The sequence below is a fragment of the Neofelis nebulosa genome, chromosome 18 (genome assembly GCF_028018385.1).
Source record: "Neofelis nebulosa isolate mNeoNeb1 chromosome 18, mNeoNeb1.pri, whole genome shotgun sequence".
Classification (NCBI taxonomy): Eukaryota; Metazoa; Chordata; class Mammalia; order Carnivora; family Felidae; genus Neofelis; species Neofelis nebulosa.
In genome coordinates, this window is record NC_080799.1 from 10,500,764 (window position 1) to 10,523,249 (window position 22,486).

General features: G+C 51.4%; 1 protein-coding gene and 1 long non-coding RNA gene across 2 annotated transcripts in view; both read right to left on the reverse strand.

Annotated features, from left to right (window-relative positions):
- LOC131500804 (uncharacterized) overlaps positions 1-22,486 on the reverse strand; it is a 92,328-nt gene that overhangs the window by 890 nt on the left and 68,952 nt on the right. Inside the window, exon 2 of the long non-coding RNA XR_009256470.1 lies at positions 184-1,408. This is a non-coding gene — a long non-coding RNA (uncharacterized LOC131500804). The remainder of the gene's footprint in view (positions 1-183; positions 1,409-22,486) is intronic.
- On the reverse strand, positions 1,456-20,817 carry RFC2 (replication factor C subunit 2). The gene is made up of 11 exons (XM_058710275.1): positions 20,662-20,817; positions 16,938-17,007; positions 14,503-14,544; positions 14,101-14,207; positions 9,631-9,732; positions 8,424-8,524; positions 7,048-7,205; positions 6,704-6,769; positions 5,323-5,403; positions 3,700-3,813; positions 1,456-1,832 (listed from the first exon to the last, which is right to left on the reverse strand). Exons 1-11 carry the CDS (start codon positions 20,814-20,816, stop codon positions 1,722-1,724), a joined length of 1,107 nt encoding a protein of 368 aa, XP_058566258.1. The 5' UTR covers position 20,817; the 3' UTR covers positions 1,456-1,721.

Here is a 22,486-nt window from a genome sequence, read left to right on the forward strand (position 1 = left end):
AGAGAGAGGGAGACACAGAATCGGAAACAGGCTCCAGGCTCCGAGCCATCAGCCCAGAGCCTGACGCGGGGCTCGAACTCACGGACCGCGAGATCGTGACCTGGCTGAAGTCGGACGCTTAACCGACTGCGCCACCCAGGTGCCCCTGTTTTCTTTTTCTTAAAAAAAAAAAAAAAAAAAAACCTGTTTTCTTTTTCTTAAAAAAAAAAAAAAAAAAAAATTTACGTCCAACTTCAGCTCAGGTCATGATCTCACAGTTCATGGGTTCGAGCCCCGTGTCGCACTCTGTGCTGACAGCTCGGAGTCTGGAGCCTGCTTCGGATTCTGTGTCTCCCTCTCTCTGCCCCTCCCCTGCTCACACACTCTCTCTCTCAAAAATAAGTAAAACATTTAAAAAAGTTAAGTTTGGGGTGCCCGGATGGCTCAGTCAGTTAAGCATCTGACTTCGGCTCAGATCATGATCTCACAGTTCATGGGTTCGAGCCCCGTGTCGGGCTCTGTGCTGACAGCTCGGAGCCTGGAGCCTGCTTCGGAATCTGTGGTTCCCTCTCTCTCTGCCCCTCCCCGGCTCACACGCTGTCTCTCTCTCTCTCTCTCAAAAGTAAATAAACATTAAAAAAAAATTTTTTTTTAAGTTAAAAGTTTAAGTCGGATGCTTAATCAACCAAGCCACCCAGGCACCCCAACACACAACTGTTCTCAATGATAGATTTCACACGAGACCACCAATCACAGGAGCTGAGTCACCCCCAACCCCTGTAACACGACATCAGGGATTTGCTTCAACCACCGGAATGGGGGAGGGTGGTGGGAACACGAGAGGACACAAGAATGGCCCTATGTTGGTAAAACTGTTAAGATGGGTGGTGGATATGGGAAGTTCCCTGCATCATTCTTTCCACTTATGTACAATTGAGATTTTTTATAATTTGAAAAAAATAGTACCTTGGGGGGGGGGGTGGGAACAGTCATGCAAATTATTATAAAATTCCCTGGGGATTTCTACGGCAGCATGCACACACAGGATAGCCAGTAACACCGTCCCGTGATCGCTGCCCGTCCTGCCGAAGGGCCCGCTGCCCCAGGCTGTTCTGAGAGGTCTGTCTCCGTAGTAAATCGCAGCAGGCTTCTGCAAGAACTGAGATCAGCTTGGTCGGTCTCTTCCTAAATCACCTTTTCTACTTGAGGGATGCTGGGGGCAGAGACAGGAAGCCGGTTTTCCTCCTGGCCTTGTGTTGCCCCCTTACTGCTGATAAAACTGAATTTTTTTAATGCTTATTTATTTTGAGAGAGAGAGTGAGCACGAGCAGGGGAGGGGGACAGAGAAAGAGAGAGAATCCAAAGCAGGCTGTGCCGTCAGCACAGAGCCCGACGCGGGGCTCGAGCTCATGAACCTTGAATTCATGACCTGAGCGAGATCAAGAGTCGGACGCTCAACCCAATGAGTCACCCAGGTGCCCCTGGCCAGCTTTTTTATTAGCTGCAACGCCACACGTGCCCAGATCGGATGCCATGCCCCGGAGGTTCTCTGGGGCCTTCCCATCCTGTCGCCACATCTGTGGGTCTGAGGCTGAGTGCAAACTATCGTGGAAGCCGCGTGAAGGCGAAGGCCACGACTGTGTGAGAGGAAGGTGCGTCCGCATGCTGATCTAAGGCAGCATTTTGTCCAAATCAGAAGGCGCTGACTACTGGGACGGACGGACAAGGAGGACTCTTGCCCCCTAACTGGCCACCGGGGCCATTGTCGTCCGACACAGCCTGGCCAGGAGCCCTGCCATCTGCAGAAGGGAGTTCACACCTTCTGCAATTTTCATGTGAGTGTATCCAATTTCCTGAAAAACAAAGCAAACATAAATCTGGTTAATACATGAGGGAGCACTTTAGGTTTTATTTTTAACTCGAACTAATAGTTTACTTAAACTCGATGCAATGAACTCACACTCCAGCTGGGAAATAAACTCTAAGTCGTAACAGGTTACGTTTAAAGCTCGGTTTATTTTTTTCTAAGAGGATGTCGAGATATTTCCTTGTGAGATACTTTTTTTTTTTTTAACTAAAAAAAATTTTTTTAAATGTTTATTTACTCTTGAAGGAGAGAGATAGAACGTGAACAGGGGAGGGGCAGAGACACAGGGAGACACAGAATCCGAAGCAGGCTCCAGGCTCTGAGCTGTCAGCACAGAGCCCGACATGGGGCTCGAACTCACGATCTGTGAGATCATGACCTGAGTGACGCTGGTTGCCCAACCGACTGAGCCACCCAGGCGCCCCTGTCAGATACTCTTAAAGAGAAAAAAAAAAAAAAAAAAAACAGACTTGGAAAAAATATTACAATATTTGTAAAACACATACCTGATAAAGGACTTGCAGCCAGAATATAGAAGTAACTCTCAAAGCTCAAGAACAAGAAAACAACCCAGCTGAACTTTGCTTTGCTAAGGACTGTGGGAGGCAAATCAACACATGGGAGAGAGCTCGACATCCTCGGTCACCGGGAAATGCACATAAAGCTATGACCAGATACTACTACGCATCTGTTAGAATGGCTTTAAAAAAAAAATCAACCAAACGTTCCGAGTTGCCGGCCAGGCCAGGGATCATCTGGAACCCTCCCGCTGCTGGCAGAAATGCAAAATACCACAGCCGCTTCGGAAATCGGCTTGGCAGTTTCTTGACAAGTTCGACATACCCTTCCCGTTACAGCCAGCAACCTCACCTCCTGGGAAGTGACCCCAGAGAAGTAAAAACTTACGTTCACATTCCCACACATTCACGCACACAAATGTGTACGGTGGCCTTATGTGGAGTCCCCATAACCCCGACACCCAAACGTCCTCCGACTGGCGAACACGCAAACGTGCTTCATCCGTACCGTGGAACGCACTCGGCAGTAAAAGGAAGGACCCACCGCGACAGCGTGAACAAATCCTAAATGCGTTAAGCAAAGTAGAAGAAGCCAGACTCAAAGGCTCCCCAAAAACAAAACAACAAAAAGATTTTAAGAAAAAAGATACATAGGTAAAGCGGGGAGGGGCATGCGTGGTTTAGTCGGTTGAGTGTCTGACTCAGGTCATGATCCCAGGGTCTTGGGATCGAGTCCCGTATTGGGCTCTGCAATGAGTGTGGAGCCTATCTGGGATTCTCTCTCTCTCTCTTTCCCCATCTGCTCTCTCCCTGCTCACTCTCTTCCTTAAAAAAAAAAAAAAAAAAAAAAAGGCTCCCTTGTACTTGATTCCATTTATATAGGACATTCTGGAAAATTCTGTCCCTGCAAACAGAAAGCAGATCAATGGCTTCTAGATGCTGGGGGGAGGAGCTGACTACAGAGGGGCACATATCTTTGGGGAACGGGGAATCATAAAGCTATGGCGTTTATGAGACTGGGCACTTTTGTCAACAGAAGGCACCCAAGAGGTTGATTGTACTCTATGTAAACTGTACCTCAATTAACCCGACCTTAAGGGTAAACGAACAAATCAATCGCAAATGAAGAGCCACCCTAAGGAACCCAAGGTCGCTGACAGGCAGGACAGGCTTCAACCATCTCCCGGCCCCCAGTCGATGAGCCGCCGGCCTCTGCTGTGGTCAAGACACTCGCCACGTGCCTTCCAGGGGCCAGGCCCGTGAGCAAAACGAAGAGCCCATGACGTGGCCCGCATTCCCTGGGGGAGAGGGGGGCATCGCTGTACTCTCACTGACCTTGATGAACTCCAGTTTCAAGTATTCTGCCATCTGGAAGGTTTTACACACTCGAAAAATGTTGCCAATGATGTCTTCCGGTGAATAGCCAAGATGCCACAGGTGAGCGAGAATCTAAACAGGAAGAGACGAGGTGGTGACAAGGGTACTGGGGCGGGGGGACGACAAGAAGTTGAAGTCACACCAGTCTTGGGTCCGTCACACTGCAGGGAGTGGACGGATCATCTTGGGCAACCCAGCGATCCAGGGGAACGGCCGGTGGGCAGACCCTCCAGGTCGCCTGGGGGGTCATGAGTCTCCCAACAAGCAGAGAGAATATCACAAATGTTTTATTGTTTATTTATTTACAGTAGGCTCCATGCCCATGTGGGGCCTGAACTCGGCACCCTAAGATTAAGAGTCGCACGCTCTATCCACGGAGCCAGGCAGGCGCCCCAACATCACAAACGTTTGAAAAAGCATTGCACGGTCTACTACAACGGCCACGTAGTATTTTTATCCAAGGCTCCGAAAAAGCCGTATGAATCATCCCAGCGAGTCCTGGGGGAAGAGGCAGAACCGTCTGTCTGCTGTGCCCTCCGGAGCTGCAGGTCACAAGGCGCTCCCCCTGCAAGCCGAGCCTCGAACAAACCCCCACTGGAGCCGAGTTCTCTCCACCTCCTGCCCTCGCAACCCCAGGCCCCAGTTCCAACCCCACCCGGCCCACCCAGACTGCGGGGTCCGGGCTCAGCTGTTTTCTTTGGTGGCATCCTGGGACGGACGCAGGGGGTAAGGAAGCTGAGTGTTCATAAATCTGAAGGCTGCCCTTATAAAGGCTGTGTGTTGGGGTCTCTGCCCAGGTCTCCCCTTCGGGTTTGCGTTACGTCTGGCCCCTAAACCCAGTCCACCTCTGGCCTAGTTTGCTGGCAGCCGGGTGTGGGGGACCTCCCAGAATCGGGTCAATGGACTTCAATCGTACCACTGCCGCCCTGGTGGACCTGAGGGTCACCGGCACCCTGAAGATGCCCCCTGGGATCTGCACTTGGGACTGGACTCCATAATGAGTCTAGAAGTCCCCGGTCCTGCCTCTCCTAGACGACCAGGGGCCACTGGGTCCCAGTGAGCCATCCCCACACTCCTCAGGCAGGGCCAGAGGATGAAGTCTCCCTCCACAGACCGATGGTGTCACTGACACGTAAGGAGTTGGGCTGGTCTTGGGTCAACAAAGTCCCCTCGTGGGGGATGTAATTATAGTACAAGCGTGTGTGATTCTGAATCGCAGGTTGAGTGCTTGTCAGCGGTGGGATTTAGAGCGAGAAATTCAGTCTCCCGCAATCAGTTTTCCCCTCTGACGCGTACCCAACTCCTAGCCTTGTTCTAAGAATTACGTGGAGGGGGTGCCTGGGTGGCTCAGTCGGTTAAGCATCTGCCTTCAGCTCAGGTCATCATCTCCCGGTTTGTGGGTTCAAGCCCCATTTTGGGTGAGCAGGAGGCCCCCTTCAGGTGAGCCCCGCTTTTCTCTCTCTCTGCCTCTCACTCACACCCTCTCTCAAAAAAAAAAAAAGAATTCAGTGGAACAACGCTTGTGAAGTCCCTAGCACAGAGAGGCTCCCCCCGTGTCAGGGACGCAGGCGCGAGGCCAACCTTGTACGCTTCGTCGATGTTGGCGTTCACACAGTGCTGGATCATCTCCTTCACCAGCAAGGGGTGGGGCTCGTCGCAGACCTGAGCAAACCGGAAAGGAAGGCCTGTCAGGGGCTGAGGGGGCCCATCTGGGGAGGAGCCCCGACAGACCAACTGGGGGGCCACTGGTGTAACCTCTCAGCTGGCTTTCCTCCTCGAATTCTCCGGCAAACACGACCAGGTTTGGAAACGTCCCTCTCACCACCAGATGAGTCACCAGACAGAATATGGTGTTCCCCTCCCCAGTGAGGAAGAGCTTCTGACACGTCGTTACAGATTCCCCAGGCACAAGCTGAGCGAACAGGGGCTGACGGAATCTTCTGTCTTATTGGAAGCCATCAGCCACACACCTCAGGTCACGAGGTCCCGGGAGGGCCTGCCCGGAACCGCTCAGAATCCACTTAAGAACCGGGAGCTCTCGTGGGCCGACCTCCTACCTGGAATAGGAACCGGATTCCCCGGAGAGGGTCCCTCACTCCAGAGCCTGCAGGTGGTGCGGGGGGTGTCACTGAGCCTGGGGCCGCCCCCCTGCCCCTGCCTCCACTGGCCCGGAGACCCCACTCCACCCTCCAGCTCAGGATCCACATGTACAACTTCCAATGAAACGCCTGCTGCCCTCCGCCGCCCTGGGATTTGTCTTCCCAGCTCAGTTAACTTCCCTCAGAAACCCTCCAGCCCTGGAACGTCTGCTCCCAGATGACCCGGGGCCTGAACTACCTAGAGGAGACTAAGCAAGTTCCCAGAGTGTCCTCGAAAACACATTCGCCACCAGTGGCTAAACAGGCTTTCAACGCGGCTCTTTTTACCCCCCGAACTTGCTAAGGTCTGAATACATGGGGAGCTCTACCCAGCCTTTACCCCCAAATAAGGGGGAAGCTGGTCTCCAGCACGCAGACCCCGAGTTGTCAGGATGCACTAGCCAGTTTTCAAAAGTATTCCCGGGAGGAAAACCCTTTGCCAATGTGGGAGAGCGGGAATCTTTGTCCCTGGGCTGGGTGGGTGCGGAAGGCGGAGGGGGGGGGGTGGGGGGGGGGGCAGGGGCTCAGCGTTCGCCCTCCAGCAGTGGGACCATGTGATCTCGGGGCGCGCACAGCGGAAGCCTGCGTCCTCGGCCACCAGATGCTGAGAACCTCTGCGAGCAGGGCCACATGAGGGCCCTCGGGGTGACCCTGGGGGTGGGTGAGCGACCAAGGCCACCTCCCCACGTGCGGGGGCGCGCCCGACACCCTCCGGAGTCTGCGCGGGGGCGAGCACACGCGGACACCCGGAGCAGGGGCCCCAGCACAGCCGGCGGTGGCAACACCGAGGTGCAGGACCCCGGGGGCCCCACCGGCTCCTGTACCTTGAACACATTCTCGCTGTTGATGAAGCCGAATCCCGAGAAAGTCGACTGCAAGTTGTTGAGCGCCTGTGGAGGAACAAGCGCACGTGGAGGGAGATTTGCGGTCCTGCCCCTCCCCCTCCCGGGCTCCTCCCCCTACCCTCCCGGGCTCCTCCCACCACCCCCTCACCCGGCGTGGGAGCAGTACCCCCCCCCCCACAGGTCTGCCCTCCATCAGCCCCAGGCCCGGATGGCGTGTGGGGTTTCCCCGCCCCGGGGCTGTGCCCTGTCTGCATAGCGGCCACTCCCTACTTCCCCCTGGGACCCGGGGCACGAGCCTAGGAGGTGGCCGCAGCGACACGCACCTGCCTCATGTCTCCCTGGGCAGTGAAGATAATGGCTTCCAGGCCGTCGTCTGTGTACTGCACCTTCTCCTGCTCCAGCACGGTCATCAGCCGGGCCAGGACCTGGGCGTCGCTCAGCTTTGTGTAGCGCAGGACTGCGCAGCGGGACTGAATGGGCTCTGAAGGGACAGGAGGGTGAGGCTGTCCCCAGAGGGCGGCCTGGTGGCACTGTGCGTGCATCAGCATCAGCCACGCCGGCACCGCGCTCCCTGCCCCCAGCCTGTGCTCTCTCCGCCGAAATGAGGGCCAAGTTTCAAAGGATCAACCAAGAAGCGGCAACAGGAGAGGCCTCTCCCCAGCACTGCCCCAGGCAGCTTCCAGAAGGGGAAAAAGACCCTCCAGGATAGAGACACCCACATGCCACAGCCTGCTGGCGAGTCAGTGCTGGGTGTCACCGCCCAGCCAGTCCAGGGTGAGCACGGGACATCTTGTGGTTTCTGTAAGGGCTCCACAGGAGATTCTGACCACAGCCAGGGCAGAGAACCGCTAGACAGACAGATGCAGAATTCCAGAAGCTGCCCCTCACCCTAGATTTAGACTATGACAGCAGCTTCTCTACGATCCCCAAGCCCCATTCGGGTCTCCCTGTCTGTCCTGTGCTCACACACGCCTTCAAGGAATGCACTCCTGTTATGTGCATTAAAAAATCCTGGGAGTCCTAAGAGTCAGTCCATTTCAACTTCTCTGGAACCAGGAAGCTCCATAACATAACCTTAATTACGTATTTGGCTTATCAGCACCGATAAGAAGAGCAATTAGTTCCGATGAGTTCGCATTTAAAAGCAATCAGTAGGGGCGGTTTGGTCGGGCTGAGTGTGGACTCTTGATTTGTGAGTGAGGAAGCAGACAGACCTCGAGGAGGGCCGGCCAGGCGCCCGGTCAGAGCGGACTGACGGGTAAGCTTCCACAGAGGGGGCAGTTCCTGGTAATGACAAAGCCCCACGTGCAGACTGAGACCGTACCAAGCGCTCAGAGCCGGCAGAAAGTGCAGGAGCACGTCTGGAGCAAGGCAGGGACCGTGGCGCTACCTACAGATCAAAGTGTCGCGTGTGCCTGCGATGGCGCAAGAGTCACATGGGCCTGGGATTCCAGTCCCAGCTCCTCCGCCTGCTGTGTGACTTTGGGCAAACGACCCGACCTCTCTGAGCTCCAGTGTTCTCACCTCTAATGTGGAGTTGATAATACCTTCACATAGAATTACAGAAGATTAAATGCAAAAGCTGATTCTGTAGTGCTCAGCCCACGGCAGGCAATCAAAAAGCCCCTGCTGTTCTGTTGCTAAAGAGCCAACGTGAGCGCCACGTGTGGACCCCATGCCACGCAGAGCTGACCCTCACCTATGATTTTATCCGAAGCGTTACAAGCAAGAGCGAAGCGAGTCGTTTTGGAGTAGATTTCCATGGTTCTCCTCAAGGCTTGCTGGGCTCCATCGGTCATACTGAGAAGGAAAACACAGGGGCAGCTCGCCACTGGGACCCAGGGCCCACTGGACACAAAACCCTCCCTAGAGACCCTGGGAGCCCTGATCTCCAGACTGAGCACGCTCAGCTTTTCTCCGGGATCCGCGCGGGTCTCACACAGGCAGGGAGGTGAGACACTCACCGCTATGGGATCTTAGGCAAACTACCTGAGCCGGGGCGGGGAAGGGCAAAATGGGGTGAAGGGGAGAGGGAAACACAGCCTTGCAGTTACGGAACGAGTAAGTCACAGGTATTAAAGGTACAGCATAGGCGCGTCTGGACGGCTTAGTCGGTTAAGTATCCGACTCTTGATTTCCACTCAGGTCACGATCTCACGATTGGTTAGATTGAGCCCTGAGTCGGGCTCTGCGCGGCCGGTGAGGAGCCTCCTTGAGATTCTCTCTCTCCCTCTCTCTGCCCCTCCCCTGCTCTCTTTTTCTCAAAATAAATAAACGTGAAAAAAATTTTCAAAGGCACCGCATAGGGAAACATAGTGATATAACAGTGTCGCACAATGACAGACGATAGCCACACTTGTGATGGGCACAGCGTAATGTATAGATGTTGAATCCCTATGTTGTGCACCTGAAACTAATGTAACACTGTGTCAACTACACTCGGAATCTTTTTTAAGTAAATAATAAATACATAAATAAATAAATAAAACGCACTACGAAAAAATCCTACGTAAGCCTCAAAGTCACCTATAAGGAGATAATGATATGACCCACCTCAGAGGGTTAGGACGATTAAATACCACTGAACTGGATGCTTGAAAATGGTTAAAATGGTAAACTTTATGTGTATTTCACCACAATGAAAAAAATGCATCATTTAAATGATTCACGTAAGTGATGTTGGAACGAACACATTAACTGACTTATGTCTTAGATGAATGTTTGTAAGTTACTTAATAAAGATAAGGTTCAAGGCTCAGGCCACTACAAAATCGCTTTCTGAAGATGCGATAAGCCAATCTGCCCCAAAAGTGCAAAGGTGAGAGTTTTCCCTCCCGACTTCATATTAAGTCCGACAGGGGACTGAGAAGTCAAGGTCAACGTCTATACTTGGCAAAGCACTCTACCTGTCTGCTTCATCGAGGATCATGATCTTGTGCCGCCCCTTGGGGAGGGTGACTTTCTGCTGGGCAAACATTTTGATTTTGTTCCTCACGACATCAATGCCCCTGAAACAACAAGGCACAATGGTACCGTCACCTTCTGAGACAAGTCCAAGTGCCTTCATAGGGACTTCCAACCCCCGGAACGCCACCATGGAAACGACTTTCGTTTCTAGGATTTTGGGGCAATTTGAACTTTTTATAAGGATCAACAGTTCGTTACTTTTATTCTTTCTTGGAGGTCTCCCAAAAACCAAATTTACTTCTTTTGCTGGGATGAAACTCATTTTATCTTGCAATTACCCTAGGAGTCCCAACGGACCCTTTTATAATCTGGGGTCCATCATGGGTCTAAGCGACCTTATTCTTGAAACTCTGTATCTTCAGACTAACTGGCAGTGTCATCATCCTAGTAACTATTTCATCGTTACTTATCAATTATTCCCAATGATGCTAAAAAGGGGATTGTCTTAAGAAAACGCAAGGCTGCTGCACTCGCCTACACGGGTGCCATTGGCCAGTCGTGTGGAAAACAGTCACTACCGCCCTACCCTCCAGTGTTTTGTGTCCCTAGGGGCACTGCACTCCCTTTCCAGGTACAAAAGAAGTTCAAATACGCCCTCTTTGTTGTTTTTAAAGCATTCATCGACCGCAGCTGAAAATTCAAAACGCTTCCTTTTCCACCTACAACGTCAACGAGAAAACAGATGACAGGAGGGCATTCCATATTATCAGATAAATCAGAAAATGACCACAGAGAGACAAAGAACAGCACCCAGACGCTAATGAGGACGGTGAGGCTGACCACAGTCAGACCACCCCACGATGCCAGCATCGTCGGTGAATTTTCTCAAACTTCAGCATCAAGGAATGCACAGTGTAGTTCCGAGGACAAAAAATAAAATATATTTCCATCCAGTTAGTCATTCGACAGGAAGGACTTCATTCCCCGGGATCTTGTGACAAGAACCTGACCATCCCGTTTTTGCTAAAAGGTCACGTGACAGTCTTCTCTCATCTCCCATGATGTGTGCCCACCAGCATGCACGGGGTAGTTTACGGGGGTCAAGACCTGAAGGTAGGCGGTGTATACGAAGGGGACCGGAAGGAAACAGATGGAAAAAAAAACAATCCTTGTACTGATTGTTCGAATTGGTGTTAATAAATCTAAAGTTGGAACTATTTTATAATTATGGGCCATTTTCTCAAGATAAGCCACCAGAGTTTTCAAAAGTAGTGAGTCTGACGAATCAAGTGTGAGTAGAACAAGAAGTGACAATAGGCTAGAACCTACTTGTATCTGACATCCGGACTCGGTATTTACAAAATGGATCAATCCCAGGGCCATTTGCGACAACGGATGAGCGATTAGTCATATTTGAAGGGCATTGCCTGTTTCAGGGATGTATGGATCTTCGAAACCAGCAAAGTATAGGGGCGCCTGGGTGGTTCAGTCAGTTAAGCGTCCAACTTCAGTTCAGGTCATGATCTCACGGTCCGTGAGTTCGAGCCCCGTATCGGGCTCTCTGCTGTCAGTGCAAAACCCGCTTCAAATCCTGTCTCTCTCTCTCTCTGCCCCTCCCCCAGTCATGCTCGTACGTGCGCTCTCTCTCTCTCTCTCTCTCAAAATAAATAAATAAACATTTACAAAAAAAAAGACCCACAGGAAAATTAAATTAAAGAGCTGAGAACCGGGGCGCTTGGGTGGCTTAGTCGGTTGGGCGGCCGAGTTCGGCTCAGGTCATGATCTCGCGGTCTGTGAGTTCGAGCCCCGCGTCGGGCTCTGTGCTGACAGCTCAGAACCTGGAGCCTGTTTCAGATTCTGTGTCTCCCTCTCTCTGACCCTCCCCCGTTCATACTTTGTCTCTCTCTGTCTCAAAAATAAATAAACGTTAAAAAAAAAAAATTAGGGGCGCCTGGGTGGCTCAGTCAGTTAAGCGTCCGACTTCGGCTCAGGTCATGATCTAACGGTCCGTGAGTTTGAGCCCCGAGTCGGGCTCTGTGCTGACAGCTCGGAGCCTGGAGCCTGCTTCAGATTCTGTGTCTCCCTGTCTCTCTGACCCTCCCCCATTCATGCTCTGTCTCTCTCTGTCTCAAAAGTAAATAAAACATTAAAAAAAAAATTTTTTTTAATTAAAAAAATAAAATTAAAAAAATAAATAAAGAGCTGAGAACCATGCCTCAAGAAATCACCAAAGACAGACATTTTTATTCAACGGTTCCTCATTTCATAATCCTCTACTATTTTTATCTAAAGAGTAAACAGCACAGGGGACGCCTGAGTGGCTCAGTCGGTTAAGCTTCCGACTTCGGCTCAGGTTGTGATCTCGCAGTTCGTGGGTTCGAGCCCCACGTTGAGCCCTGTGCTGACAGCTCGGAGCCGGGAGCCTGCTTCGGATTCTGTGTCTCCCTCTCTCTGCCCCTCCCCCTCTCACGCACTGTCTCTCCGTGTCTCAAAAATAAATAAACTTAAAAAAAAGAAAAGAGCAAACAGCACCTCACACCCATCAGGATGACTACCACCACCAAGGAAAACAGAAAATAACAAGCGTTGGTGAAGATGTCGGGGAACAGGGCGCTGTTGATAGGAGTGCAAAGTGGCACAGCCACCGTGGAAAAACAGTGTGGCGGCTCCTACAAAATCTAAACTGAGTGGCCGAGAATCATCCAGCGAGTCCATTTCTGAGCATATATCCAAAATAACTGAGGCAGGGTCTCAAAGAGCTGTTGGTACACCCATGTTCACAGCGGCCACAAGATGGAAGCGATGCAGGGGGCCGAACCAGAGGAAAGGATAAGCAAAATGTGGCGGTCCGTCCTCGCAGGGGGATACTACTCGGTGGTAAAAAGGAAGGGTATTCTGACACCTGTTCTAACACGGAAGAGCCCCGAGGGCATTATGCCGAGCGACACAGGCCCGTTAGGAAGAGACAAATGCTAGAGGATTCCACCTCCGAGAGGTCCCTAGAGGAGTCAAAGTCGTCGAAACAGAAGGTAAAAACGTGGCTGCCCAGGGCTGGGGGAGAAGGAAATGGACAGTTGTGGTTGAATGGATATCCACTCTCGGTTCTGCAGGGAACCGAGTTCTGGGGATGGCTGCACAACAGCGTGAACGTACTTAAGGCTGCTGAACTGTGCTCTTGGAAATTCTGAAGATGGGGGGCATCCAGCTGGCTCAGGCGGTAGAGCGTGTGATTCTCGATCTGGGGGTTGTGACTTCAAGCCCCACGTGGAGTGTGGAGATTACTTAGAAAGATAAAATAAAATCTTAAAAACAATTTTTTAAGATGACACATTTTACGGTTATGTGTATTTTACCACAAAAATTAAAAATAATTTTTAGGGGCGCCTGGGTGGCTCAGTCGGTCAAGCGTCCAACTTCAGCCCAGGTCATGATGTCTTCGTTCGTGAGTTCGTGCCCTGCACCGGGCTCTGTGCTGTCAGTGAAGAGCCCACTTTGGATCCTCTGTCCCTCTCTCTCTACACCCTTTCCTGGCTCACTCTCTTTCTCGAAAATAAACAAACATTAGGGGCACCTGGGTGGCTCAGTTGGTTAAGCGTCTGACTTCGGCTCAGGTCATGATCCTGCAGTTCGTGAGTTCGAGCCTTGCGTCAGGCTCTGTGCTGACAGCTCAGAGCCTGAAGCCTCCTTTGGATTCTGTGTCTCCCTCTCTCTGCCCCTCCTCCGCTTCTGCTCTCTCTCTCTCAAAATAATAAGCATAATATAAATAAATAAATAAACAAATAATAAGAAAATACAAATAACTTCTAAAACTTTCACTAAAAAAAGGGGCACCTGGATGGCTCCATTGGTTAAGTGTCCAACTTTGGCTCAGGTCATGATCTCGTGGTTCGTGGGCTCAAGCCCCACATCGGGCTCTGTGCTGACGGCTCAAAGCCCAAAGCCTGCTTCAGATTCTGTGTCTATCTCTCTCTCTTCTCCTCTCCCACTTGTGCTCTATCTCTGTCTCTCAAAAATAAACACTAAAAACATTTAAAAAAAACAAAACTTTCATTAAAAAAAACACAAAGTGGCACTGCCTGGGTGGTTCAGTCAGTTGAGTGTCCGACTTCAGCTCAGGTCATGATCTCATGAGTTCGAGCCCCGCATCAAGCTCTCTGCTGTCAGTGTGGAGCCTGCTTTGGATCCTCTGTCCCCCCCTCTCTCTCTGCCCCTCCCCTGCTCGTACTCTCCCTCTTTCTCAAAAATAAAAACATAAAAAAAAAAAAAGTAGACGAGCAGTTCAAGTGCTTATGATGCCTCGTCTACAGGCTAGAGACTCTCATTCTTGTTCACGGGGGAGGATCAAAGGAAAACACAGAGCTGGCGAGACAAACTCCAGGTACAACACAGAACTGCAGAAAGGCGGTTTCTATGGCAACTCAACCTCAAACACTCGTCACCCTTCAGGGGGTCCTAACTCCCAGGTGTACCTGTCGTTTGAGGCGTTGAGCTCCAAGACGGCGTCCTTGAATGCTGGGCCCAGCAGGGCGCGTGCCAAACACAGGATGCTTGTAGTTTTGCCCGTTCCTGGGGGGCCCTAGGAGGAGATCGAGGGGGCTTCAGGCCGACAGAATGAACTCGCCTCAGCTCTCGAGTTACTGTTCCCCACTGTTGCGCTCGCCTCCCCCTCAAACCCCCACCCCAAATCAATACGGCCACCAACCCACAGGCCTCCTGACCACCTGGAGCGGAACGCTTCCCTGCCAAGAGGAAGGGCCAGGGCTTCGGTGGCCATGGGCCTCTCTGACCAGGAAGCTCTGCGCACTTAGGCTCTTGGAGGGCAAGTGAGACTCTAAGACGTCCAACAGGGAGGGCCGGGACCAGGTACTTACAGCGATGATAATATTGGGCACATTCCCTTCTCTTGCAAAGACCTGAAGAAAGAAATGTGCATCAGAACGGACTCATCTGCAGACCTGAGGCACCATGCGTCCGCAGCCACACAGGCCCCCCCTGTGGACTAGCACGGCCACCAGTTTCTCCACGCGGATGCCCCACGGAGCTCTCACCTCTGCATATTCCGAACCAAAGTCCTCATTCCCCCTCACACCTGAAACCCCACTCAGGCTTCCCCTTGTGTGGACTGTCAATCCTATTGCCCATGCCGGGAACCGGGAGGTCATGGCTATCCTGGACTGGGCCTCCCCTACACCCCCTGCCCCACATAGTGCCTCAATTACAGAGGCCTGGCCATCCTTTTTCCTTTATCTCAAGTCCATTTCCTTCTCTTCAGCCACACTGCCACTTCCTTTGTCTATGACCTCTCTCCTGGATCGCTTTTAACTGGCTGCTAACTGGTCTTTAATCCCGCCCCACTCCCATGCATTTTCCCTACTGCAACCACAACCAATTTCCCAATTTTCTAGAATGCACATCTATTAAAACCTTTGCACCTGACTGATGCCCTTGAAGGACTCCTTAACACCCTCCCTATGAAGCCCAAACTCTTCCACAGGGCTCATGAGGCCATGCTCACCTCACCAGCTCATTTCTCATACCTCCCCATACATACGCTCTACAGGCTTGTTACCCTGTGGGCTCCAAGGACCAGCAGCATCGGCATCCTCTGGGAGCCTGTCAGAAATGCAGATTCCCTGGCCCCACTCCAGACCTGCTGGATCAGATCTGCATTGCTACCAATTCCTACACCCATTAATTAATTAATTGTAGGCAATTCCTACACCCATTAATGTCTGGAAAGCACTGTTCTGTGTGTTCCACTCAGATGGCATCCCCGCCCCTCCCCCAGAGCAAGCTAGGCCCTCTCACCTCTGGGCCTTTGCACATGCCATTCCTGCTGCCTTCCCTAGCTCCGCCCCCCGGTCCCATTGTCTGGCTAACTCTCGCTTACCTATCTTTGCCGTCCCTTGTTCCATTTGAGAATTAAGATACTGTGAGCAGGTTTATTCCCTGATTGATTCCACAGCAGCCTGTACCTCCTCTGGCAGACTGCTCATCACAGTACCTGTTGATTTCAGCCCCTGTGAGACTAAATCCCACACGGGCAGGGGTCATGTCTATTTTGTTGACCCTTCTATCAACAGCTCCTAACACTGGACCATATGTGGCCCACGAAAGATACTCAAATATCTGTAAAATGAGCAAAGGTGTAAAAGAAATAAATATCTCGGTAGCTGTTGAAGTCTAAGTCCCAGTTACTGCAGAGATTGTCTCTGTCAGGTCTCAAACGGCTGGGCTTCTAGATTCCGCCTGAAGACCTCTAGAACTAGGATTTCAAAGCTTGCTCTGCGGTGAACAATTCTGCTTGTTCCTATTCCTGTCATCCTGAAGCCGGCTGTCCTGTCACTTAGTCCCTCTAGGAAGGGGTTGGCAAACTACTGTAAAGAGGTGTTGGGGGGAGGTGGGGGCCATCCAGCCTAAGGCCTGTTTTTATAAGCCCCCTAGCTAAGAACAGTTTCTACACGTTTAAAGGATTGTTTTAAAAAATTAAGAATATTGGGGTGCCTGGGTGGCTCAGCCGGTTAAGCGTCTGACTCTTGATCTCGGCTCAGGTCATGATCTCACAGCTCGTGGGATCGAGCCCCACGTCAGCCTCTGTGCTGACAGCAAAGAGCTTGCTTGGGATTCTCTCTCTCTGCCCCTCCCCCACTTGCACGCACGCTCTCTCTCTCTCTCTCAAAATGAATAAACACTAAAAAAATTTTAGGGGAGCCTGGTGGCTCAGTCAGTTAAGCATCTGACTCTGGCTCAGGTCGTGATCTCACAGCTTGTGAGTTCAAGCCCCGCGTGGGGTTCTGTGCTGACAGCTCACAGCCTGGAACCTGCTTCAGATTCTGTGTCTCTGTCTCTCTGCCCCTCCCCCGCTTGCACACTCTCTGTCTCTCTCTCTCTCTCTCTGGAAAATAAACATTAAAAATGAAAAAAAAATTTTAAATAAAAAATAACAAACAAAAAATTTAAAAATTAAAAATTAAGAATATTGGACAAAGACCTTACATGGTTTGCAAAGCCTAAGCTATTGACTAGTAGGTCTTTACAGAAAAAGTTTGCCATCCCTGCTCTAGAACAACACAGAACAAGTCAGAGAAACCCCCTCCAATTAGCCAGCCCTTTAAACATGTGAAGTTATCCACTATGGCTTCTAGTCTTCTCCAGACTGTCTCTCCATCCCTTAATTCTTCTGGCTTCCAGGCCCGCCCCGCCCCTCACTATCTCCGCCGTCTTCCTGCAAATGCCTTGAGCTTGTCAAAGCCACAAGAATGTGACTTAAGATCAGCTCAAAAACAAAACAAAAAAAATCACTCACCTCCAGCCTGCTCACAGTGTCTTCATTGCCGACAATTTCACTCAACTTCACTGGCCTGTATTTTTCAACCCTGTTTTTAAGAAAACACATAAAGATCTTGACAGGACTATTTTCAGAAGGCCCAAAAGAAAGCACCAGAAGGCAATCCCGAGAGCCCTGTCAGAAGGCTACATAGGGGCGCCTGGGTGGCTCAGTCGGTTAAGCGGCCGACTTCGGCTCAGGTCATGATCTCACGGTCCGTGAGTTCGAGCCTCGCGTCGGGCTCTGTGCTGACAGCTCAGAGCCTGGAGCCTGTTTCAGATTCTGTGTCTCCCTCTCTCTGACCCTCCCCTGTTCATGCTCTGTCTCTCCCTGTCTCAAAAATAAAATGTTAAAAAAAAAAAAAAAAAAAAAAAAGAAGGCTACATACATTGAATTTAAATATAGGTGGGGCGCCTGGGTGGCACAGTCGGTTAAGCGTCCGACTTCAGCCAGGTCACGATCTCGCGGTCCGTGAGTTCGAGCCCCGCGTCGGGCTCTGGGCTGATGGCTCGGAGCCTGGAGCCTGTTTCCGATTCTGTGTCTCCCTCTCTCTCTGCCCCTCCCCCGTTCATGCTCTGTCTCTCTCTGTCCCAAAAATAAATAAAAAAACATTGAAAAAAAAATTAAAAAAATAAATAAATATAGGAAATGCTGCAGGTTTTAAATTTCAAGAGGCATCTCAGTGCCATTTGAAAGGTTAAGCGCCTAAGAATTGTGCGCCGAAGGCTTCAAACCCTCCGCAGCAGAGGAACACCTGTTGTTGCTGGAGAAGGGCCAGCGCGGGCCATCTGGAACAACGTGACACTGTGCAGCGGCACAGTCGGCCCGTCACAACAGAGTCTCAGAACATGAGGCGCCGACACCTGATCTGACGGACCCGGGCGCAACCAAGCCCCCTTCTCGTCGTCCCTCACCTGCCACTTTCTGCAGACTTCTGCCAGGTGCACCGCAGGGCTGGCTAGACAGACTCCACAGGCCGGCCCTGTGATCCTGTGTGGACAGGCTAGTGGCTTACTCAGAGCCATGCTTCTCTCCTTTTAAATTAGTAAGCAAGCTAGGTCACAAGAAGATGACCTTCTCGAGCTCTGAGAACAGAAGTGGGAGTGGATTTGCAATGATGTGACCACTAGTACTTCCTCTGCCCTTTATTTTTTTTTTTAATTTTTTTACTTTTAATTTTTTTTTTTTAACATTTATTTATTTTTGAGACAGAGAGAGACAGAGCATGAACAGGGGAGGGGCAGAGAGAGGGAGACACAGAATCGGAAACAGGCTCCAGGCTCCGAGCTGTCAGCACAGAGCCCGACGCGGGGCTCGAACTCACGGACCGTGAGATCGTGACCTGAGCTGAAGTCGGACGCTTAACCGACCGAGCCACCCAGGCGCCCCCCTCTGCCCTTTATTATACTCTCTGATTTACCCTCGGCCGGCATCCCCTCCAGAAGCAGCCTCATGCAAAGAAGCTTGTCTGACACACAGTACAGTCAATAAAGAGCTCTCCTCCAAGACCAGCCGTTGAAGCATGCTTGTTTCAACTCGTTTCTTGTTCCTACTCAGCCCTTTCCAGGTGGCAAGCACTGTGCAAGGAGTTCAAGATCTTTTTTTTTTTTCAGTTATTTATTTATTTTGAGGGAGAGAAAGCGGTGTGTGCATGGGGCAGGGGCAGAGAGAGAGAATCCCAAGCAGGCCCCACGCTGTCAGTGCAGAGCCCAACTAGGGGCCTGATCTCACGACTGAGCCACCCAGGCGTCCCAGGAGTTTGAGATGTTAAGGGCCGCAAAGTGGAAGGTATAGTAACGAGCGAGACATTGTTCTTGCTCTAAAGGCCTTTCCTATTAGCAAGCCTACAGAGCTTAACAAATCCTACTACGGTGCTAAACTGGTTATATAAACCAAGGGTTGGGGTACCTGAGTGGCTCAGTCGATTGAGCGTCTGACTTTGGCCCAGATCATGATCTCAAGGTTTGTGAGTTCAAGCCCTGCATCAGGCTCGCTGCTGTCAGCACAGAGCCCCCTTCAGATCCTCCGTCCCCCTCTCTCTCTGCCCTTCCCCTGCTTGCGCTCTCTCAAAAATAAGTAAAACATTAAAAAAAAAATAAAAAATACAAGGGCTGTGGAAGCCCAGAGGAAGGGAATCACCACCGAGGAATGTAGGTGCTGAAATTTAAGCTAGACTTTGAACAAGGCAAACATGTTCCTCCTTCAGGGCCTTCGGAGGGGCTCCCCCTGCCTGAAAGCTTTCTCCACATTGCCACATGGCTTACTCCCTGAATTCCAGCCTTGGCTGAAATAGCTCATCAAAGGCCTTCCCTGACCACCAGACCCACTTACCCCATGCCACCTGTCATCAGCAAATATACATGTCTACTTGTCGATTCTCTATTCTTTCCCTATCCAGTGGAAGCTCATGACAGTTGTGTGTTTTGTATAATGAAGTAAGCATCTAGTGTTGTGCATAAAAAATGTAACTTAAGCCACATGTGTAATTTTACACTTTCTAGCAACCACCTTAAAAAAGGTAAAAAGGGGCACCCGGGTGGCTCAGTTGGTTCGGCATGTGACTCCATTTCAGCTCAGGTCGTGGTCCTAGGGTCATGGGATGGAGCCCTGTGTTGAGCCCTGCATTGGGCACCGTGCTGAGTGGAGCCCGCTTGGGATTCCTTCTCTCTCTAACTCTGCCCCTCTCCCCCACACTACCTGTCTCAATTTCAAAAAAAAATTTTTTTTTAAAATAAAAAGAAAACGGGTAAAGTTAATTTTACTAGTAATTTATTGAACCTAGGGGCTGTGCTGACAGCTCGGAGCCTGGAGCCTGCTATGGATTCTGTGTCTCCCTCTCTCTTCCCCGTACGTACTTGTGCTCTGTCTCTCTCAAAAATAAACATTAAAAAATTTTTTTTAAATAATTTATTGGACCTAATATATCCGAAAGAGTATTATTTCAACATGTAGTCAATGTAACAATTACTAATGAGATTTTTTAAATACTAAGTCCTGGAAATCCAGTGTATTTTGTACACTTAGAGCCCATCTCAATTGGGACTAGCCTCATTTCCAGTGCACTCCATAGACTCAAGTGGCTAGTGGCTGGGGGACTGGACAGTGCAGCTGTGGATAGCCCAGTGGGCTGTACTGCACTCCATTTAGGTGCCTGCTATGGTCAAGAGGGGTGGTCTGGAAGGATGGGCACACACACAGGCGAGAGAGTAAAGCCATTACCACGCGCATAGGGAGTGGGACCGGAGCGGATCATCCATATCACACCTGTGCCCGTGAGGTGGCTTCCCATGTCACCAGCTCCTCTTAGCTACCCAGGATGCACCTTGTGCACGCAACCCCGAGTTCCGAATCTGCAACCAACGCTTCCCGACATCAGAGTCGCCCCAGGCACAGCGCCGGGTGCTGAGTGGGTGGTCACAGGAGGCGGCTATTAAAACAGTCTGTGATCACAGGTCTCGGTTCTGACCGAGGACCCCCCCCCCCCCAGACCTCAGACCGGCCACTCTTGAGCTAGGTGGGGTCAACGAAGCGCATCCCTCGCCCTCTCCAAATACTAATGTACTCGACGCCGTCCCGGGACCTCCTGCTCCGCTAAGGAGCCCCTGGAACAAGCTCCAGCCCCTGGATTCCCCACGGGACGCGGCCCGCCCACTCGCCCACCCACACGTCCAGAGCGCCCATCATTTATGGCCTAGGTCCTCACCACGGCAGCTCGTAGTGGCTCGCGCTGCCCGCGGTCTTGCCGGAGGCGGGGGCAGGGTCCTGGGCCCCCAGCTCTCCTGCGCCACCGCCGCTCTCCCGCACCTCCATTCTCCCGCTGCCTCTTCCCGCGCCCGAAGCCCCGCCCTGTGACGCCATCACGCAAGCCCCGCCCCGAGCACACGGGGAACGCCGGTCGCCGGCGGAAGACTTGGGCCCACCCCTTTTGCGCCTGCGCAGAGAGCACCTGCGAGACCGAGGGTAGCGAGGGTGTCGGTTGCTAGAGGCCGCGGTTGCTAAGGGAGGCCTGGCGTCCAGCCCGCTAGTGAGAGGAAGGCGAGACCCGACCGCATCGACTTCCGAGAAGGCAGGTCGCTCCAGGAAGGGACGTTCGGCTGTTTTCGTCTTTGTGTGATTGGTCTGGGAGGCCCTGTCAGCGTGGCTGGCCTGGAGCGGCGGCGCGCGGGCAGGCCTGGGGGGTGGGAGCATCCCGCCGCCGCCCAGACGTGGGTTTGACGGCGGACACGCGTAGGGACTGAACGTCTGGGCGGTGTCATCTGGGACCTGACTGTGCCCAGCTGTCCGGATCGCTCAGGTGTCCCGATGGAAACGCTAGCTCCCATGGAGTGCGCTCCTGCGCCCTGGAACTTGGCGCTTGCGGTCGGGGAGTTTTCCCAGTGTTGCACGGTGGAAATAACCCCCGTTTTGCAGAGGCGGCAACTGCCCCTCTGTAGGATGTGGCTCAATTTCATTCCGGAAAACTAGGTACTCCATATTCATGAGTGCTTTGAGCATTGTTTTGGGCTCGTTTTCTGCCTACTGAACTAAACTTTCCCCGCCTAGCCCAAATGTCATAATAAGGGTGCATAATAAACAAAAAAAATGTACAAGGACCGTCATTTACTATGCTCTTACTATACCCTGTAGTGTACCCTACTATACTATATCCGAGGTGGATACTCCTAAATATCCACAGAAACAGGCTTGAGAATGATTGAAATATTTGTTTGGTGTCATTGAGGTTGCAGGTGGTGGCCCCAGCATTCATTCCCCATCGTGCTGCCAAAGCAATTCATATAAAGTTCTGTTGTATTGCACTTAGCATACCACTGCATTCCAACTTGGGGAGAAAAATTGGCTTTCATGTCCACATTGAAGATAAGAATCGGGACCCATTTATCTCTCTCCCTAGTGCCTAGCGCAAGACCTGGCACAGTGTGAATGTTCAATTTGAGTGTGTTTAATGAACCGTGAGGATCCACGTTTCCAGAACAGTTTGGTCAGCCGTGAGGAACTGGGCTGCTCTCACCAGAGAACTGATCAAAACCCTATGGCTCTTTCCCTTCCATCAACAACTCAAATCTCTATATATTACAGGTAGAAGACCTTGTTTTCCAGGTGATGGATTTGTCATTCAAATAAACACGGGCTCCCAAATCTATATCGCAAGGGATCGTGTTCTATTTTTTGTCCTTGCCTTTCAGTTTTCTTTCCCCAATTGCAGGAATGTATTGGGGAAGACAGGATTGGTGTTGTGTTCCTTTTTCATGTGTAAATTCTCTGCTTCATCTTTCCTACCTGAGTGGTCAGCTCCTGGAGGACGAGGTGCCTGCCCCCTGACTCCTGGTGCCTTCTCTTGCACCTAGTAGACCGATGTGGAGTTCAGGTCTGCTAATTGTTCATTCGAGTTCTGCAGCCAGGCTAGCAAGTTGGAAGCAGTGGGCATAATCTACAGTTGCGTCCCGCGAGGTGGGTGAGAACACGTGATTTCTCATTCTGTTGAAGTTATTGCCAGTTGGGCAGGGACCTCAAATGACTCCCGATTCTGA

Coding starts and splice junctions, on each gene's coding strand:
- RFC2 (XM_058710275.1), bottom strand. CDS start 20,816: ATGGCGTCACAGGGCGGGGCTTCGGGCGCGGGAAGAGGCAGCGGGAGA. Junction 7,206..8,423: donor CGCTTCGGATAAAATCATAG/GTGAGGGTCAGC, acceptor CTGTCCCTTCAG/AGCCCATTCAGTCCCGCTGC. Junction 1,833..3,699: donor TGAAACTGGAGTTCATCAAG/GTCAGTGAGAGT, acceptor TTTGTTTTTCAG/GAAATTGGATACACTCACAT.